This window comes from Nymphaea colorata, chromosome 11 (genome assembly GCF_008831285.2).
Source record: "Nymphaea colorata isolate Beijing-Zhang1983 chromosome 11, ASM883128v2, whole genome shotgun sequence".
Lineage (NCBI taxonomy): Eukaryota > Viridiplantae > Streptophyta > Magnoliopsida > Nymphaeales > Nymphaeaceae > Nymphaea > Nymphaea colorata.
The window spans coordinates 20,546,281-20,565,759 of NC_045148.1; the positions used below are offsets into that span (position 1 = coordinate 20,546,281).

A 19,479-nucleotide genomic window follows, 5' to 3' on the forward strand; every position below is an offset into this window, starting at 1 on the left:
TTGGGTTCGTCTTCAGCTTTACTTAAAAAATAATAATAAATTTTGCCAAAACACAAAAAAGCCTGCGATTTTGGACACCATAACTGAACATTTCAATATTGTTAAGAGAACACCCAAGTTTTCCCAATATTAATAAGGAAGTCCACCACATCATTTTCTGTCAGAATAATCGTTAAATCAGTAAAAACTGCTTTTGCCTTTTAAAAATTTACATGAAAAATAAAATAATTTTCTGGCTGCATTATAAGTTTTCCACAGACAATTGTCTAGAATTAATAAAGAAACAATCACCTAACGCATTATATTGAAGAACTTAACTAAATTGAGTATACTTTACCTACTGATATGATTGGGTATACCTACTGATATAATTGGGTATAACTAATGAACTTAAAATTTGTTTTACTTGAGAGTATTTTAGTTCTTACATCACTGTAATACCAACTTAAGTGACAACCTAAGATTAATCGGCAAAAAGTTATTTTTGTTGAACCATGCAGAACATAGGTGTGCTTCTGAAAATAAAGGCAGAAGTGGACTGTGCCCAACACTAACGTATTCATAGGTTGAAGCAGGTTAAATTAATTTTGTCCTACCAAGTTATGCAAATTCAAATTCATGTGTTTATAGGCGACAAGAACACCATTAGTAGAAAAGGAGATGAAATTAACGAGAACAGTACTTACCAGAGTGTAGCGCCACAGAAAGTTAACTGGTATGATAAAAAAATGCCAAGACAAAGCAACCAAATAAGTTAAGAATACCCAACAAAAGACAAACGCTAGATCAATGAGTAGATTCACATTCCTCAGCAATGGAGCCTCCAGATGAGTTTTTCCTAGCATATTGATATAGGGAAAAAGTGCAAATGAATTAAAAATAAACACAGATATATTGTCATTTCACTTATTCATTTACAGCTACATCACAAGGGTGCATGTCCGAAAGTAGATACAGGTGCAAGGCATTTTAAAAAACTTGTGTTCAAAAGCACGGAAACAAAAACATATATTCAATATACACATTCATAAAAAAGATAGATTTACTAAGCAAACTGACAAAATATACAAAAGATCAACAAGTTGGGTCGCCATGCCCCATACCCACACCTGTGTCCAGCCTTATCAACATGGTATGGCTGCCTGTCAAAAAGTGTCTGTGTGACACAGGACACAATTAACCTAGGGTTCGAAACCTGCACAACTGGATGCCTGTCCATGGCAGTATATTTTGACCTATTACACATGGTACAGATATGGGTGTGAACATTTTCCAAAAAACCAAGAGAAGCCGTCAAGCCAATGTCTAGTTGCTAAAGTGATTCGTCTTAGCTAGAGCCCTCGATGTGGTTCTTGCAGATGAACTGGTCCCAGCGATCGAAGCTCTGTCCACTGTCCCATTATAATCTGTCAAAAATTACACAACAGATTTTATTCTCTACTCACAGAATATAAACATGATTCAAACAGAATCAATTGAGAAATGGAGCATTTTGTCTTTCTCTTCCCAGTTTTCTGCCGGCTCTTTTTTGCTTGGGAACAGTACGAGAAACGGGAATGACGAAATTAGTGTATAAAGAAAAAGCAGAACAAGAAGAAGAACTTGCGTTGGTGAGTGCAGCGAGTGGAGGAGAAAATGAGGCTAAACCCTAAAAGTTTTTTGCTCTAAGAAGCATTGCAAAGTCCGACGACAATTCATAATGTGACAACAAAAGAAGAAGAGAAGGAGGAGGAGGCGAACTTACCTTATCTTTCCGGCGCCTCTGGTATGCCGTGCAAGAACGATCAAGACCGCGAGTATTAAAGAACCCCCAACCACTTAGCGGTCCAATGCTTTTGAACCGTCTTGCTTTAATGATAAACAGACGATTGACGAAGTGGAGAAACCGCTCGCTACGCCGGAAAGCTTTCCAGATTTGGAAAAAGCGGTCCACTGCAGTAGAATTTCCGGTAACATTTATTTGAAATTGAAGAAAACGAAAAACCATTTGCAACCATCAATTTTCTGCTCATGGAACTTCTGGCAACGAGTGAGTGCATCCACCAAGCACAACTGGCGGCAAAATCGACCTCATGACCTATTATAAATGAAACAACCAGAAGCAATTTTGTTAATAACTTAATATGGCTGCATGCCAAGCCCAAAATTCGACATAAAAAGATATTAACATCATATTCAGATTTGGATCAAGTTTATTTTAAATAAACAAGTTTATATATCACTTTAACGTTGGTTCTTGACATATGATAATGTGTATGGATTTGGTTTACAATTCAGGTTTGGATTTAGGATTCAGTTCAAAATTCGAATTTGGATTCACATGCTGCCTTTCAAAAATTGGGTTTTTATTGGATTAGGATTATGAAGATCGAGTTCGAATACGACCTTTTTTTTTTTTTCATTCGCATCCATATCTGAATTTGAATACAAATATATGAACACCCTTAAAAAATAGATTTGGTTTTAAAAATACATCCCACTAGAATGTGATTCATTGGCATCCCATTATACCCTTTATCCATATGATTTTACAATTTTTTTTGCTTTAATTTTTAAATTAATGTAGAATTATTTTTTAAGTTAAACAATAAATAAAGAAATAATAATAAGTAAACATAAAACATGCCAATTGATGGTTTACCTTGTCTTTAATTGGGGTCTTCATTGGGCAACATATTTCAAGAGGGGTTTATATATATATATATATATATATATATATATATATATATATATATATATATAGTGTTAATTATGTATTTAGTGCTCCACATAAAAAAAAAAAACTGTTTGGGTCTGCCCATGCTCCTTCCCTTCTACACCTGGGCATTGGGTAGGCCCAGCTTGGCCCGGCCCGATACCTGAAATCCGAGCCTAGGTTTGGGTCAACCTGATTAAAATAAAAAATACTTTTTAAATATAAAGATTTTTTTGAATATAAAATATATTTTTAATAATAAAATATATATTATTAAATAAAAAACATAATAAAAAAAAAACTAATCGAACCGAATCAGACTCACCTGGGCCGATCAGATATATTATCGGGCTGACTTTTTCAGGCTTGAACCCGGGCCCGATCAGGCTAGGTACCGGGTACCTGGGCCCGTTGCTCAGGCTTATTCTCCTTGTCTATTGTGAATGATCACGCTTGCCCAAGATCAGATGCACTTTCATTCTGAACTACTACAAAAGCTGGTTATATGCAATCCCTTGGTGACAGAGTAAATAATAACCAAAATATCTTTAGTTAGTAATAAGAAACCTTTTTATAAAGATGAAAACAAGTATGAAATAGTAAAAGACCAAAAATAATATTTATTTTTAAAAATTAAAACATACCTTACTCTCACCTTTTTCATTTTTAGTGTATATTTACTGCGTGCAAAGATTAGAGTGGTGCACGCAACTCATTCTCATGTTAATAAAGTCTGCAATATCATCACTTTAGTTTGGTCGAATTGGTCGTTTTCCAGCAAAGCTCGCCTTTCATCTCAGCTGTTTTCCTGTACCGACGCAGAAATGGACAGAACTATTTTTTATTCTTCGTTCACCTTCGTTATGTTGCCTTCATTCATTTTCCGACCTTTTAGCGAGAGCGAAAGAGAGAGAGAGAGAGAGAGAGCCAACGGCCGGATCTACTCCCGAGAACACCTACGACCGCAACCGGTCAAAGTCACGTTCTCACCTGCCCATCTTGTTAGGTTAATTGAGAAGGAGGCTGTCCCCTTCCTCTATTAAATAAGTCGGCCAGGATGCAGTAGAAGCAACATAAGCAATCAAGAAGTGCCTCTGTAATTGCCCCATCGAGCTACCACCATGGCCACAGTCACAGGAGCAGAAGCTCAGACCGCCTGCGTTACAGGAGCAAATGGCTACATGGCCTCCATCCTTGTCAAGCAATTGCTTGACAGAGGCTACACTGTCCATGCAACTGTTAGAGACGCTGGTTAGTGGTTTCTTCTCCGTCTCTATGTTTCACACACACACACACGCACGCATCACATGCTGTTATCTTTTCCGTTGATTTGTAGTCCCTTCCCAAGAGGTAACTGAAGCTGAACTCTGTAACAATTACAAGGAGGATGCATAACTTCCTGCCCAACTATGCAGGATGCATAACTTGCTGCCCAACTATGCAGCAACGTATCCGTTGAGTAAAGAAAACAAATAGTTTGTAGTGATTTATGAATCTACCTTAATCTTTGAAATATATTCATGAAATAGTTACAAACTATTCTTGTTGCCAAACTGCCCCCATGATGGCTTCAATACATCCAATCTAAAAGATCCAGTTCATTACAATTGTCGACCATAGTCCCCATTTGGATACATTGCCCAGTGAGATTTTTTTTTCCTGAATGACAGATGATGCCTCGCCTTCTAAATGTTTGGCTCAGCTGCGGCAACATACTGATTTTAAAATTTTTTTATTGAAAACCGTGTTTTGCGTCTGTTCTGTTTCTTTCTTGTATTAACTCTTGAAAAAAAGTTATTTTCGACTTTCAAAATTTGACGGGATTTTGGGTCTCAAACTTACAGTTTTGAATGCAGAATGCGTATAACAGCAATATAGACAACCATTCTTGCTCCGGGAACGGATGGCCCCAGATGCTCAACTGTCAGTTTTTTTCCATTTAAACTTCCATTTCTAACAAACTATTTAGATTTCATTCACGAACTGAACTGTAGTAAGCTGATCTTAAAACATAATTTGCCCACACAGAACTCTGCTGATTCTGTAGGGTGATATGGGAAGGTCACAGGTTGTGGGAAGAGGACTTACAGTTCATGCCAATAAATTCGGTCAGCAACACAGCTTTCCTCTTGTCCTAAGCAAGAAACTAGAATCAGCAGCATGGTTTCTCTTTTGTCCAAAAGAAGAGCCTCTCTCTCTCTCTCTCTCTCTCTCTCTCTCTCTCTCTCTCTCAGAACTGTCCATGGATTGAAAACAAAAACAGTTTACAAAGCAAACCCAAAATCCTGGTTTGACATTCAATGGTGATTGGAGAACTGCATCCAATAAATCACATATTGCTAATAAAAGTGTCCACTCTTTTTCTTGTAAAGATGATGGGTGGGATGGATAGCAACCGACTATCTTAAGAGAGTGATGGCAATTAATTTTTTTTTAATACCAGGCAACTTTTCGGTTGTGGCGACACTAATAATTCTTCTTGCAAAAACGAAGAGATGTATATCCCTACCCAAGATAGCAAAAGTAAAGGAAATGAAAGTCATAAGCAATTAAAGGAATGCCAAATTGCCCAACGGCCCAACCAAATACTGTCCATGCATTGAAAATGAGCCTTAATTGCCACCCGCAGCAAAGCGAATCGAATAGAAATGCCACGATCTTTATTTTTAAAAGAAGTTTTTTTTTGTTTAATTATATGAAAATACCATTTTTGAAAAAATAAATGCAGTAAATATCTTTTTTTCCCCGATTCATAATAGAGTCAGCTGAATCGCTAGATCGACAGGTTTTAAATTTTTGTCACTGGATTTTAAACACCTGCACACACGATTAGATGTCGAGGGGACGATAATTTGTTTCATTTACTTAATATATGCAGAGAATCAGGCGAAGGTGGCACATCTGGTAGGCATCCAAGGAGCTAAAGAGAGACTGAAGCTTTTCTCTGCGGACATTACAGTAGAGGGGAGCCTTGACCTCCCTGTTTCTGGCTGTGACTATGTCTTCCACACGGCCACGCCGGTGCACTTCGAGTCTACAAACCCAGAGGTAAGATTAATCTTCCTCACCCCAACAGCATCGTTCCATTTACTTATGGTCTTCTCATGATTTTTCCTGTATAATATACATGAGCCTTGGAGACCCTGCAATATGAGTGTTGGCTTTGAGAATTTGCGGCTTTAGAAGCATCAAAATTTGCCATTTATATTTGAAAGCCATAAATATATATATTTATATTTTTAATTTCCTATGACGATCAGGAACTTTCAGAAAAATATGAAAGGGCATCAGGCCGGTAATAGGTTGGACTTTGGTCGAGAAATCGACCGTCGAGCCTATTGAATCAGAGCCAGGGCCACGCCCGGATTCGCCCGTTTACTTAGTTTACTTGGCAGGCTAGGCTGGACCAGGTTGGCCGTCGACGGGTTCGATAGTTTAACTGTTTAAGGCCATCGTTGGTATCTGAGATTGTTTTTTTCTAACACACACTAGTGACTAGACCAATAGGTATGATATTTAAAGGTTGTTTTTTTGAAATGTAACCGTACCAATATGATCTTAAGAATAAGTTGATATATATATATAAGTTGCTCATTTTGTGGGTTTTAATAGTGTTTTTATAATAAACAAAAAATGAATGGCTATCCTAGCATCAACATTTTGACAATAGAAAATTCAACATTTTTCATAAAAGCAACTTAATTTAAAACATATTTTACATTAAAATAATTTTTATAAATATATTAGGATGTTTAGATTTTATTTAAAATGATTTTTTAGCCAAAAAGTAAAGCTGATTTTATCTCTGACCTAAATGTCTGGTTTTTACCAATTTCTCTCTCTCTCTCTCTCTCTATATATATATATATATATATATATATATATATATATATATATATATATATATATGAATGAATGAATAGTTATAAATTAATATGATAGGAGACAAATTTGCACCGAAATGTAGCCTGCGGCCTGTGCCTTGCATCAATACTCAGCTTCTCAATGTGAGGCCATGTTCGCTCTATAAATAGTGTCAATTGGGCGTCGTTGATTTCTATAGCAGCAATGGCTCCTAAGCAAAGCATTCTTCTTCCTTTCCTCTTGCTGGTCCGTTCCCTACTAGCCTTTGGTAAACCCACAAAAACACCCACCCCTTTCCCCTCTTCCAACTAGCCCAATCCCATTTCCACCAAAATGGTTTAGGACATCTGCTTTTTTCATCCTTACTTTTTTTCTTAAGGATATATATGTAGCACATGATATTACATTCACAACTTACCGACACAAAATTCTGCACTGTAATTTCCTCTGATCAAGAAAAGGGTTTTGAAGCTGTGAAATGAGTTCTCAGATCTAGCAAAATGGTAGATAAAAACATATCTTGACGATGATATAATTGACCAAATCATAACTCCATCAGATCGAACTATCCACTTCGGCTGATTGAGTTTCCTCATCCAATAGTTTATCTTAATCAATCGAAGTGCTGCCAATTTAGTTGTGACCAACCTTCTCCAATATCCACAGAGACTGTGCCCATTACATGAAGACCAGCACAAGCCCACAGAAAATCTGTTGGGTGCATGACATTCTGTTCTTTTGGTGGAAGGTAAGTATGAATTCAAAAAAATAATACTGCTGAAGAATGGCAATTGAGTTCCAAGACTACCAGTTTAGGTCGTATGCTCATGCAAGTTAAGCATGGGAAAGCCTCTGGCTTAGGCTGTTACATCCCATAAATTAGCAGTAAGGGGGTTATGGATGTCAACCGACCGGTGAGTTCAACAGGGATAACCAATTAACTTATGCTTGAGCCATGCATTTACCATGCACAGACTCCTAAAAGCTTGAACCTGCTATTTAAATTCTTACAACCCTGCAGAAGGACATGATCGAGCCTGCTGTCCAAGGGACATTGAACGTTCTCAAGGCATGCTTAAAGGCAAAGTCAGTCAAGCGTGTGGTGTTGACCTCCTCTGCTGCCGCTGTAACACTCAATAAGCGAGACGATGCAAACATGGTGATGGATGAAACGTGCTGGACTGATACTGATTTCCTGTACTCGGAGAAGCCACCAACTTGGGTAGGATGACTCCACTTGCATATATGTTATTGAACATCATACTTTTCTACTTTGGGACTCATTAGAGAATGCATACCTCATGGACTTGGCTTGATTGGTTTCATTCAACGACATCATAGAACATCGTAAACCTGAAGGAGAACAAGATAACTACCAAAAGACAATCAACGTTCAGCAGCAGAATACTCATTTTCACGTTAATAATGAATTGACAGGGATATCCAGCTTCCAAGACGCTAGCAGAACAAGCAGCATGGAAGTTTGCAGAAGAAAACAATCTGAACCTTGTCTCTGTCATTCCTGTTTTGATGACTGGCCCTTCCATTACAACGGCCGTCCCCAGCAGCGTCATGATGGCTACAGCCTTAGTTACAGGTGAAAGCATAACCTTTCTTCACACATGCAAAAGGTTATAGCATTTTTCACGAAAAGCTCTTGAAATGTATGCATTTAGTGTGTGTGTGCGGGAGAAAGAGAGAGTGCACATGTTATGATCGTATTTGCCTATTTGAACATTTAAAAAAAAAAGAGAGAGAAAAAGAAAATATGGAAGTCAATAGAAGTGCACGACTTCATGTTTTGACAATGAGAAAATTGAATATCATTAAGAGTATTTACAGAGAAGCAAAATCAGACTGACTAAATCACAAGTTCTGGCTTTGCAGGAAATGACTTTCTAATCAACAACTTAAAGGGTATGCAAATGGTTTCAGGCTCCATATCGATTGCACATGTGGAAGATGTGTGCAGAGCTCATATATTTGTTGCAGAGGAAGAATCAGTCTCAGGAAGATACATATGCTGCGCTCACAATACAAGTGTTGTTGAGCTTGCACATTTTCTGTCAAACCGGTACCCAGAGTATAAGATCCCTACAGAGTAAGCACTTGCATGTATCTGACTTTACATTTTTTATCTTTGCTCATTCAGTCAAATAGGAACATGGAACAATTAGATCAGTAGAGCGACCTCTCAGTGCTACATCATAGTCAACAAGATGGGAATCTTTCCATCACCTTATAAGCAAGCTCGGTTTTTTCCTTTTTCTTCAATTTATTTTCTTAGACATTTTATTTATAATATCATGGTTTCTCTTTCAAATTTTTTTTCCTTTTTTTCTTCTCTTTCCCTCTCTTTCTTTATTTACAGTAATAAAAGTAAAAAAAGGATAAATTAAGCTAAGAAACAACAATATATATATATATATATACACTGCACCCATTTTTTTGAGGATGTGCTGCACCAGCACCAGCACCCGCATCCACACCCACACTCCACATCTGTGTGACACAGCATAGGTATATTTTCTCAAAATGTGAGAAAAGTGGATTTCGTATTACAAAATTATATTGGTTCCAAGTTCTGAATATTTCAACCTGCAGCTTTGGTGATTTTCCAGCAAAAGCTAAGCTTAGCATATCCACAAAGAAGCTAGTCGGAGCAGGCTTTAACTTCAAGCACGGAATTGAAAGCATATTTGATGAATCAGTGGAATATCTCAAGTCTGCTGGTGTCTTGCCAAAATGATGATGTGGGTGATTTTGAATAAAAAAAGCTTGTTATGGGTCTCCGATATGCAAGTCGGATTCCTTGAGTGAGATTTTCCAAAAAATTACGTCCTCTTTAGTTATTGCGACTATGATTAGGGTGTGGCGGGTTCAAGTATTTCCAGGTCAGCTCTTTGTAATCAGGATAACGGCAAGCTGTTGAAGCTGCTTAGTGTAATGCTCCTTTACTATATAGGCATGAGCTTTTCTTACTCTCTCAGCTTGTGGCTTCATCTTGATGAATGTACAAGTTTGTCACTATAGACAAGCATGCAAGGAACATGAGTAAGACACCGACATAAAGGTTGGCTTTCAGTAAAAGTGCAACAAAAAGGACTATAAATTTCAATAGCTACCATGGAAAAATCTAACGCATTATTTCACTGAGGAAGAGGGGGAAAAAATGCTCAGCAGGATTCATGAGGTCCACATCATATAACCTGAGCATGTGAAATTGAAGTGTGTGAGAGAGAGAGAGAGAGGGAGAGATTTGTTACAACATTGCAAAAGCCAACCAGCGTTTGGGCCAAGTACAAACCATTACTGGACACATGAACAAAAGGAGATCAAAAACCTGGCCAACCCGGCCTCACAACTACTGCAAAGAAAATACCTAAACAATAAATCAGTAGAAGGCAGAGAGAGAGAGAGAGAGATGGATAAAATGTAGACATAAATATGCAAAAGAGAAAATACAGCAATACTTATTGCATACTAGCATAACACACACAAATCATACATCAGCAAGGGATATACATTGCTTAAGAGAAAAGATGCCCGTGTATATGTTCTAACTTCTAACTAGCATTAGCAATTTATTTTGTGCCTTTATGTGTTAAGACATTGCTCTGGTTCACCTTTGCCATTCCAACTCTGCTTTAAGGTTTTAGTTCAAGAAAGATAGTGATGTGATTTTGGAAGCTCAGAAGGATGAGAATAACCTAATGAAAGTAAAGTATTTCTCTATTCATTATAATATATGAAATGCAGCAACACATTTCAAGTAAGGAACCAGAGAAAAACAAATTTTAACAGATTTCCAGGTAATTAACTACAAGGCACAAATCATAGAAATTTTGACCCAAAATAAATGAAAAATAGTCATTTTACAATTGAGAGGATGGACGTGAAAATGCTGCTGTGCCATAAAATGCTAGAAGGCATGACCTAGCTTCATAATTTCATGTTCCTTGCATAAGGTTCAACCTGCACGTGCAAGAACCATGGTGAAGTTTTGGAGTTTCAAAACCTCGGGTTCTGTTGTTGTCAATGATTCTTCCCTCCGAATACCTGTGTCAGGATTCTGAGACTCGCTGGCTCATATCTACCGTAGTTTTTTCCATGGACTCTTGCATCTGCATTCCAATTTCACATGTCTGTCCTTCCAGCTTGCTCATATCTAGAGAAGTTTCGTCCATCATAAGAGACAATGTTGGTCTATGCCTCCTGCTGCAAGTTGCTGTGTAGATCCATGATAAAGCCTGAACTACATCCCTCATAGGCAGTCTCATCCATGGTGACTGGCTTATGCATTTATATGCGATTGCTGCAATGCCATTTAACTCTTCAAGGTCATAATCACCATTAAGTCGAGGATCAGCAACTTCCTCCCAACCACCTTTCCCTTCAGTGTTCATTGCAGCCTGTGCATGAAATATCAGTCAAGGACTATACAAGCAATTGCTTAGGATCCCTTTGTATCAGAAGTCAGAATCCTACCAACTAAGCCACCAAGCACGCATAACAATATCACATAATGTTTGAGCAAATAGAAATGAAAAAGTTTAAAAAATTATGGAACAAATAGTAATTTCATAATTTGGTTAGTCTGAGCTGTTCTCTATTTTTTTTGCTGTTTTTTTTCCTTTCATTTTCAAGTATCCATGCATGGAAAAGGCCCTACTTTATTATCAAGTGCGTTTTCCAGAAGCTTGGTGATTTGGCCTCCTCAGATTGTGTTATAGGGCAATGCAAACAAAATCACATATAACCAAAGCCTATGCCAACTGGACCTCAAGCAGAACAAAAGTTAGGCTTGCCACAGTTGATCAGACTGGCCAACTGATGATTATGAAATAAATAAATCAAATTATAGGGAGAGGAACTCATTTGTTAAACTTAATATGAGAGAACGGTAAGAGACAGAATGAGGAAGGAATGAGCATTACAAGGTCTACTAATCCAAGGAGGCCCTGTTTGGGGTTTTTGCCTGTGATCAATTCAAAGAGTAACACTCCAAAGCTGTAGACATCACTTTTCTTAGTGAAGGACCTTGTTGACACGTACTCAGGGTCAAGATACCCAAATGTTCCCTGGATATTATGACCCCATGCACTAGCTACTTCCTCCCGCGAAAGTCCAAAGTCAGCCACCTGGTCAAGAGTTGTAAATAAATACATCACAACACAAAAAGTATCAAATGCCAAAGCTCCAGAATTCAATTTAAAACTAATTTGCAAAGATGTAAGAATAGGATGTATCCGAGGGAGATTTGTTAAGGCATGATTAATGACAGGTTAAAAGCACAAGCTACATTTCACTGGGAATGAAGTAGCATTTTCTTTAATGTGCCCTCGATAATAGATCCTGCGCATCAAAAAGCATAGAAAAAATCTTGCAGAATCATACCCCAAATATCGAGTTTTCAAGTTCTTTTCTAGGTTGACGTGATATCTATGGATTCAATCCTACAAATCTGCTCTTCCATGGGTTCATTTATTATATGATATTATCTGCGGAACTGTTAGTGAATTTTTAATAGCTTTGGTTGAAATTTTTGAGAAAGCATGTAAAATCTATTCTTTTAGAACTGGAGAGGATTTTCACATCCAATGATATGACAAACACATGGTGAAGTCTCACAAAGTTTCACTTGATTGGAGTAATAACTATAAAATATTCGAACATTCTTTACATTGACCTCTATTGAGGTATTTCTTATACCTTTTTTATTAAAAAACTTAAATGAAGTAAAACCAACTTCATGAACTCATTATTCTCGCTGCTTCACCATATGGATCTGTTCTTTTGTCTGGAAATTAAAGTACTTTTCTGAAACCTTTCTTTCTAAAAAAGAACCTAGAGTTTAACTGTGTTTTTTCTTTTTTCAATTCAACATCGTTTCACCACAGGCCATTGCATGTTAGTTTTCGTAAGAAAAAAAGTGCGGCTCTATTGAAAAATCAAAGGACGGATGATGTTGCATAAGCACAGCAGTATTTGCCTAAGATCAAGGCATTGTACCATGACATCATTCTTTCAAAGTGAAAATAATATAACAGTAAACTGAAGAACCCATAAAAAAGATGATATGATGTATGCAACATTTCCTGACAAATTTGATTATTCAAACCTTTTACCATTTGTTTTTAACTTTAAGCAATTTTATGTTTCACTATAACCCTAAAATATTCTCAACTTATTTCTATAAAGATCTGTAGCTATATTAAATATTATAATGTGAATTCACAAGCTCATAAATATTGTGACAATGAAAATCGGGTGGGATCAGAAGCTCAATACTCTGGCTCTCATGAACTTGTCCAAGAGAATGTTAGAAGGCTTTATATCTCGATGCACAACTGGAGGAACAGCCTGCAAGAGAGTTGGGTTAAAAAAAACTGAAACCTTGGTAAGCAGTTCAAATAGTCACTGCTATCACATGCTCACCCCATCATGGAGATACTCCAAGCCCCTTGCAACATCCTGTGCTATAAGAACTCTCAGATCCCAATTCAAGAGCTTGTGTTTCTCATCTGCATCCGCAAAGAAAATGGGAATAAATATCAAGAAGAAAGCAGCCATGTACTAGATGACATCTAAAATCGTTCAGTGACTAACTTAAATAGTTCTACTAATTTGAAATTGCACAGGCAGTCCGTAGATGGGAACAAAGCAATCATCTTTGTGTCCTCAATAAGGATCAGAATGACTGCTCACTGGCATTTAACGAATTTTCTCAAATTAAAGTGCTCTGCACAACAGTGTGAAACTACACAATAACAAAAAATTTATCAATTGCAGCTGAAAGAAAAACAGAAGATTGAGACAAATATATTAGAACCCAGCATTTGAAGTTTGAACTCGCATCTTGGTTTTCAAGAGGAATGAGAATCAGCAACCTTGGTTCCTGAAGCATTTTCATGCAAGAACTCATAAAATTCCTAGACCTAAAAGCCAGAAATAATTTTTTTCATCATACAAGGACGAAGATCAGAAACACAGAACCTTTACAGAAAAAATGTTGTTTTCATCAGGTTAGAACAAAGAAACCAGATTTTGCACTGAGATGACGGCACAATCAGGATATTCTCATAGCTGTACATCTGCAGATGGATAAATCTACTCACCATACAGATGAGAAGCAAGACTGCCATTACTCATATAGAGATACACAAGCATGTTGTGGCCCTTCTCAGTACAATATCCCACCAAATTTACAAGGTTCCTATGATGTAATCTCCCAAGGAGCACGACCTGGCAGTAGAATGTTCATAACATTAAAGAACTTTTAGTAGGCAATTGCACTTGCAGGATAATAAGGAAAAGGCAAATAATAAAAAGTAGATTGGCTTGTTGTTTCATCTAGGTCATCTCTGGGGTTGGAACAAGATCCTAAGACCACAAGAATGGAACATATTGAAGAGAAAAAGAAACAAAGAAAATCCCATACACTAGCCTCCACATAGATAACTTTAAACTTCTGTAAAGACTTCCCATGCCAAAAGGGAATTCCTGAAAATTACACTCGTATCTCAAATATGAAATCAGGATATACCCAACTATTATCACAACAACGTTGTTTTACTACGTATACTACATAGAGTCTATCTTAAGATGGTGAAGCTGAAATAATTTTTACATTTAATTGTATATTTATCCTAAACCTTCTTTCCAAGCTTTTTTTCAGAAGGATATTTCTTTTTAGATATTTGAAAATATTTCCTCTCATGAAAACTCAGAAAAAATAAATAAATTAATAACTTAGTGAAGCAAAACTTTCACCATTAGGATTCGATAAAAATGAAGGTCTCAGCAAATGGTGATTTGGGAATATTCTTCAATGATAGCCAAAAATCGTCACTGTAGTTGGACAAATACTAAAGTCATCTAACCTCTGTTTCGAACTCCTTTTCCCCTTGCTTAGAATTTTCTGCGAGTACTTTAACAGCTACTGTTTCACCACTTGGAACTTGTGCTTTGTAAACAGGGCCAAAAGCTCCCTGTCCGATTAATGTGGTGAAATTACGAGTGGCTTTCTGAAGATCCCTGTATGTTAACGGGAACAATCAATTAAAAAAAAATGCTGATTAAAAAAATAAATGATCATGATGAAAGAATTTAAAGAAGATACATGAAGAGGGCAAGTAATCTGTAAACTGAACTCCTCCTGAAACACAAACCACCAAGATAGCTCATTCCTGAAATAGTTATAAAATAAAAGGCAGGAGTTCAACTCTGTACCTGTAAGAATACTTAAGTATTCCAGACATTGATGCTGCATTCTTTCTTTTATGTCCATTAGTCCACAAGGACATGTCATTGGGTTCTGAATGTTTCGGTGATTCCTGACCGATGGTTGAATCAGACATTGCCATTCTAGCATCTTCACCACTGGCACGAATTGGGATGGTTGATGTCCTTCGTGAAAAGGTGCTGCCAATCTTTACATCTCTTTTCCAGAGATGAATGCAAATGAAAGCAAAAACAGCCAAACACCCTCCTATTAGGACCCCTATAGAGATCCCAATTATCAGTCCCCATGATGTGTCTTTCATGTCTATACATGAGGAAATAGTCAAATTTTATATCCTATGCCATTTAAGTCCCTGCGCGGAAGAAACCATTTGTTAAGTCAACAATCTGGAGTGCAAATGTTTCTCAATACACGAAAAAGAAAAATGAAGACTTGCAACTGACGTGCAACTCTCAAATGTCACCTTGAAAAGCAGAAAAAAAAAGGAAGGCCTCATATGAATGGAAGAGAGCGAAGAAAGAAAATATAACGTAAACCATGTTCACAGTAGAAGCTACACGCATCAGAAACAGTGACCAGTAGCACCAGTCCTCATTTTCTTCGACAACTCAGAAAAGGAAAAAGGAGAAGGTCGGCCTACAATGTATAAAGAGAAATTCTCAATTTCAGCTGAAGTTCATCATCAGTCCACTAATTCCATAACCTCACGAAAAAAAAAAAAAAAAATTGAAGTGGGACAAATCAACCAAGGAACCTACCATAATGCACAATAATCATCTCAAAAATCAACTTAATACCATATTGCACAATAATCATCTCCCAAAATCAACTTAATCATAGAAGATATCAGGTTAGAACGAAATCTAAATCCCAACGTTCTATGATAACTCCAAAATCATAAAGCCAGAGAAAATTGAAATAAAAAAGCAAGGAACTTCTCGTTCTTTCGGACAAGGGCCATCATCTGCCCACCGAACTAACAAAATCAATCAAAATTCAATAAAACTAAACAACAAATTTCAGCGAAACTGAGATCAAAATCATGAAGACTTTTAATATCTCGACAAAAATGAAGACCTTATTCGTAACGAAATTCCTAATTCGACCAAACAAATCTCACTACTGTCTCCGGAGCTTATCATCACTCGGTGGAAACTTCCGAAGCTACAATAATATACACAAATCAACAGAAATAAACTTGACTTCTCAAAGATCACTTGAAAATAATCAAGCTAAACCTCACAAACATCCGGATGGAAAGCCAAACCACAGTCCAGCGCGACAATCTCGCCCATAACTAAACCGAATCCACAATAGCAAAGTCAAGACAAACGGATTCCACTAAACCACAAATTCAGAACCTCATTAAATCCATCTGAAGATAAAAGCAAAACCAACCGACCTGGACAAAAGAGCTTGACAAAACCGATCTAATCAGAACATAATTCTGAAATCTCACTAAAAAAATCTGCAACAAAGATAAAAGAAGCCGCCTTCAGCGCATCAGAGTAAAGAATCGGATCTCAACTAAAAAAAAAAAAAAACACTCCAAAGCCCTGAAAAATCCAAAACAAAATCAAAATGAAAGATGTTGAATGATCGACATCACGAGTTCGCCTTTGCGTGTCAGAATCTTCTTACCCAGACTGAGCCGCCGAACTTGCTCCACTAGTTTTAGAGGAGGACGCCAAATCAGCGGAAGAGCCGAGCAAGCGTGGCCTTGTAGGAAGCAGGATACGTGAGAAAACTCGGCTTCAGACAGAGAGACGGAGACACAGGGAGAGCGCGGAAGAGGAGAAGCAGAGACTTTTTAAAATTTTGTTTTTTCGGTAAGAAAAAGAAAATGGCGCCGCTGGGGAATTTTGAAATGTACTAAAATACCCTTATAACTTTCCGTAATGACACCGCCGGCCCATTCATTCGATTCTTTATTCAACTTTTCCATCCCAAAAATCTAACGATTTTTCGTAATTTTAAAATTTTAAATATTTGACATTGTGGGATCTTTGCTTACCAACATGAACATGATTTCTGTCTTCTTTTATTGGCAGTTTTAATAAGTTTTTTAAAATGATATCAATGTAATATTTGAAAAAGTACGCGATAGATACGGCACCACTTTATTTATTTTCTTTGCTGCAGCAGTTTCCGTATCCAACTAACGTTGGATAAGGTGACTCGTAAAAGTTCAGCTCCTGAACGAGTTCAAACTGCTTAACCAGTTGAGCTCAAGTTCATTAGTTGACCCGTTCAAATAATCTAATTGAGTTCGAGCTCAACATGTAACTGCCGAGTCAAGGTCAAGCTTTAATCGAGTTTGTCGAGCCTTATTCAAGTTGATATACTCAAACTAGTTTACGAATTTGTCGAGCCTTAATTGAGCCAAGTTTGAACATAAGGATGAATATCAATTCTATTCAACCGAGTTTGTTGAGCACTTAATTGAGTTGCTCTTGAGCTCAAAACGTAACTACCAAGTCGAGATCAAGCGTTCCCATCGAGTTATTATCGAGTTCGAGCCAAATCGAGCTCGAGGTTTTATTAGTGAACTGAGCTCGAGCTCACTGAACTCGGCTCACTGAACTCGGACTTGACTCAACTCGTGTTCACCCCTATATCCAACTAATCGGGTCTTCCTTAATTGGATTATTCAAAGACATAAAATATATAATTCTTTCAATTTTACATATAAATAAATTAAAATTTGGTAAGAAAATTCATGTTCTTGGGTTCAAAACTGACGTCCAATTATGCTGAACCGGTTGGTATCTCTTCGTTTATCATTAAGAGGGGGCAATGGAGATTTTAGATATCCTTGTCCGAATCATGATAATTTGAATCTTTAGATTCAAACTTGTTTCAAAGTAAAAGCCCCGTTAGATATTAGTTAAGGGAGGGAAGGTGACAGGGTCTGGCAGTGGGAAGACGACGGTTCAGTAGATGTCAGACACGAACTTCAAATTTTGAAGCCTGACTTGTTTTAGATCAGGTTTGAAATACTATTTGGATCTGATACATGGATTATATCCATCTCGGGTCTAAGAGAATGAAGAAGTTAGTGTCCCTTAGTTGAAAGTAGCTTCAGTACATGTGGCTTGAAACTTAAGATTGTGCTTGATTAATGCGGATCTTAGAGTACTGTGGATTTGAAAACTGCATGTTTCAAATCCAAACACCACAATCCCCCACATGGGGGTGAACAATGAGTCAAGCTACTAGCTCGGCTCATTAAAGTTCGGCTCGTAAGCGAATTCAAGTTGAATCATTTGCTTAACAAGTCGAGTTCGAGTTCACAAGTTGACTCGTTCAAATAATCGAGTTGAGTTCAATCTCAACCGGTAACTGTCGGGTCGAGCTCGAGCTTTAATCGAGTTGGTCAAGCCTTAATCAAGTCGATATATTAAAACAAGTTTACGAGTTTATCGAACCTTAATCTAGTCAAGCTCGAACTCGAGACGTAACCATGAAAATCAATTCTATTAAAACAAGTTTGTCGAGCCTTAATCTTGTCGAGCTCGAGCTCAACACGTAATTGCCGAGTCAAGTTCAAGCTGCTTCCATCAAGCTATTCTCGAGTTCGAGCCGAGTCGAGCTCACGGTTTCATTAGTCGAGCTGAGTTCGACTCGGCTCGTGTTCACCCCTACACCCAAACACCCAATTTCAAATCCGCACTTTTTTACATTAAAGTGTGGATTTGAAATTCACGATAGGGGTAGAAGTTGGACTCCACAATTCGATACAATGTAGATTTCAGCTATTGCAGAATGGAGATTTCCTTGGATCTGAGATTTAAAACTCACCCTTTGTATTTGAAAAGCCGAGGATTTTGAAGTCATTGCATGGAAACCTAGGTTTTCCTATCAACACATGCTATAACCCCCAGAACTTTAGATATTTTCCAATGAAAAAAACTTAAAGACTTAATGCATGCAAATTGTAAGTAAAAATATAATTAGACTACATAAACCATTAAAACACACCATAACCTTTTATTTGAACTGTTATAATTTGTCTATTCGATTGTTGATACTAGAAATAATTTTATTGAAAAATTTACTGTCATGTTTCAATGTGTTGGGTGCCAACTGTGGTTACTACGACACTCGATTTGAAAGGTGTACTGCATGTTTATATGTGCCATGATGCATTGAAGTCATAAAGGTAAGGCACTAGGAATTTTTTTTTGCGTTGAAAGCTGTTTTCCCTGAGCAACCATGAAGAAAAATATGGGCTTTCAAATAATAATCAGCTTCTCATATTTTCTAGTTATGTGTTCATTTGCAGCAATTTCATTCAAATCTTGAAAACAAATTTTCTTTCTTGACCTTTTATTTGAGTTGTTGGAAAATTTGATTTTGAGAAACTTACAAATAGTTGTTTGGGTTTTGACATTTTTACACGTAACCGCTTTCGTTTATAAAATAATTTACAAACGCATACACACTTTACTGATATAAAAATGTGAAAATACATTTAAAAGAACTATCTTTGATCACAGTGTTGTTGTATGTGACTAGATGTTGCTAGATGGTTAAAATTTCAGAAATTATTGTTAAAAAACAGTCTCTAAATTGGTATTAGCCATGGTTTATGACGCATGTTTGCATCTCAAAATTTTCATTGGTTTTGGAGTGCTCCAGAAAAATAAGGTTTTTGTTTTGAAAGAGGAAAGAA

General features: G+C 37.1%; 2 protein-coding genes and 1 long non-coding RNA gene across 3 annotated transcripts; 1 reads left to right on the plus strand and 2 right to left on the minus strand.

Moving 5' to 3' along the window:
- Positions 1 to 1,011: 1,011 nt before the first annotated feature.
- On the minus strand, positions 1,012 to 2,024 carry LOC126410509 (uncharacterized). The gene is made up of 2 exons (XR_007574595.1): positions 1,745 to 2,024; positions 1,012 to 1,406 (listed from the first exon to the last, which is right to left on the minus strand). It is a non-coding gene; the product is annotated as an uncharacterized LOC126410509 (long non-coding RNA).
- A 1,729-nt stretch (positions 2,025 to 3,753) lies between these two features.
- On the plus strand, positions 3,754 to 9,522 carry LOC116263884 (anthocyanidin reductase ((2S)-flavan-3-ol-forming)). The gene is made up of 6 exons (XM_031643698.2): positions 3,754 to 3,946; positions 5,574 to 5,743; positions 7,581 to 7,781; positions 7,997 to 8,156; positions 8,447 to 8,660; positions 9,164 to 9,522. Exons 1-6 carry the CDS (start codon positions 3,817 to 3,819, stop codon positions 9,306 to 9,308), a joined length of 1,020 nt encoding a protein of 339 aa, XP_031499558.1. The 5' UTR covers positions 3,754 to 3,816; the 3' UTR covers positions 9,309 to 9,522.
- Positions 9,523 to 10,273: 751 nt separating this feature from the next.
- LOC116263943 (calcium/calmodulin-regulated receptor-like kinase 1) lies at positions 10,274 to 16,593 on the minus strand. Its single transcript, XM_031643779.2, has 9 exons — positions 16,446 to 16,593; positions 16,207 to 16,272; positions 14,792 to 15,156; positions 14,443 to 14,596; positions 13,678 to 13,804; positions 12,998 to 13,083; positions 12,851 to 12,922; positions 11,497 to 11,700; positions 10,274 to 10,971 (listed from the first exon to the last, which is right to left on the minus strand). The coding sequence occupies exons 3-9, from the start codon at positions 15,103 to 15,105 to the stop codon at positions 10,624 to 10,626; spliced, it is 1,305 nt and encodes a 434-aa protein (XP_031499639.1). The 5' UTR covers positions 15,106 to 15,156; positions 16,207 to 16,272; positions 16,446 to 16,593; the 3' UTR covers positions 10,274 to 10,623.
- Between the last annotated feature and the right edge of the window lie 2,886 nt (positions 16,594 to 19,479).

Excerpts from the sequence above, each read along its gene's own strand:
- LOC116263884 (XM_031643698.2), top strand. The coding sequence starts at position 3,817 with ATGGCCACAGTCACAGGAGCAGAAGCTCAGACCGCCTGCGTTACAGGA. Across the intron at positions 7,782-7,996 it reads CGGAGAAGCCACCAACTTGG|GGATATCCAGCTTCCAAGAC; the intron begins GTAGGATGACTC and ends ATGAATTGACAG. Across the intron at positions 8,661-9,163 it reads GAGTATAAGATCCCTACAGA|CTTTGGTGATTTTCCAGCAA; the intron begins GTAAGCACTTGC and ends TTCAACCTGCAG.
- LOC116263943 (XM_031643779.2), bottom strand. The coding sequence starts at position 15,105 with ATGAAAGACACATCATGGGGACTGATAATTGGGATCTCTATAGGGGTC. Across the intron at positions 14,597-14,791 it reads ATACTTAAGTATTCTTACAG|GGATCTTCAGAAAGCCACTC; the intron begins GTACAGAGTTGA and ends GTTAACATACAG. Across the intron at positions 13,805-14,442 it reads AAAAGGAGTTCGAAACAGAG|GTCGTGCTCCTTGGGAGATT; the intron begins GTTAGATGACTT and ends TTCTACTGCCAG.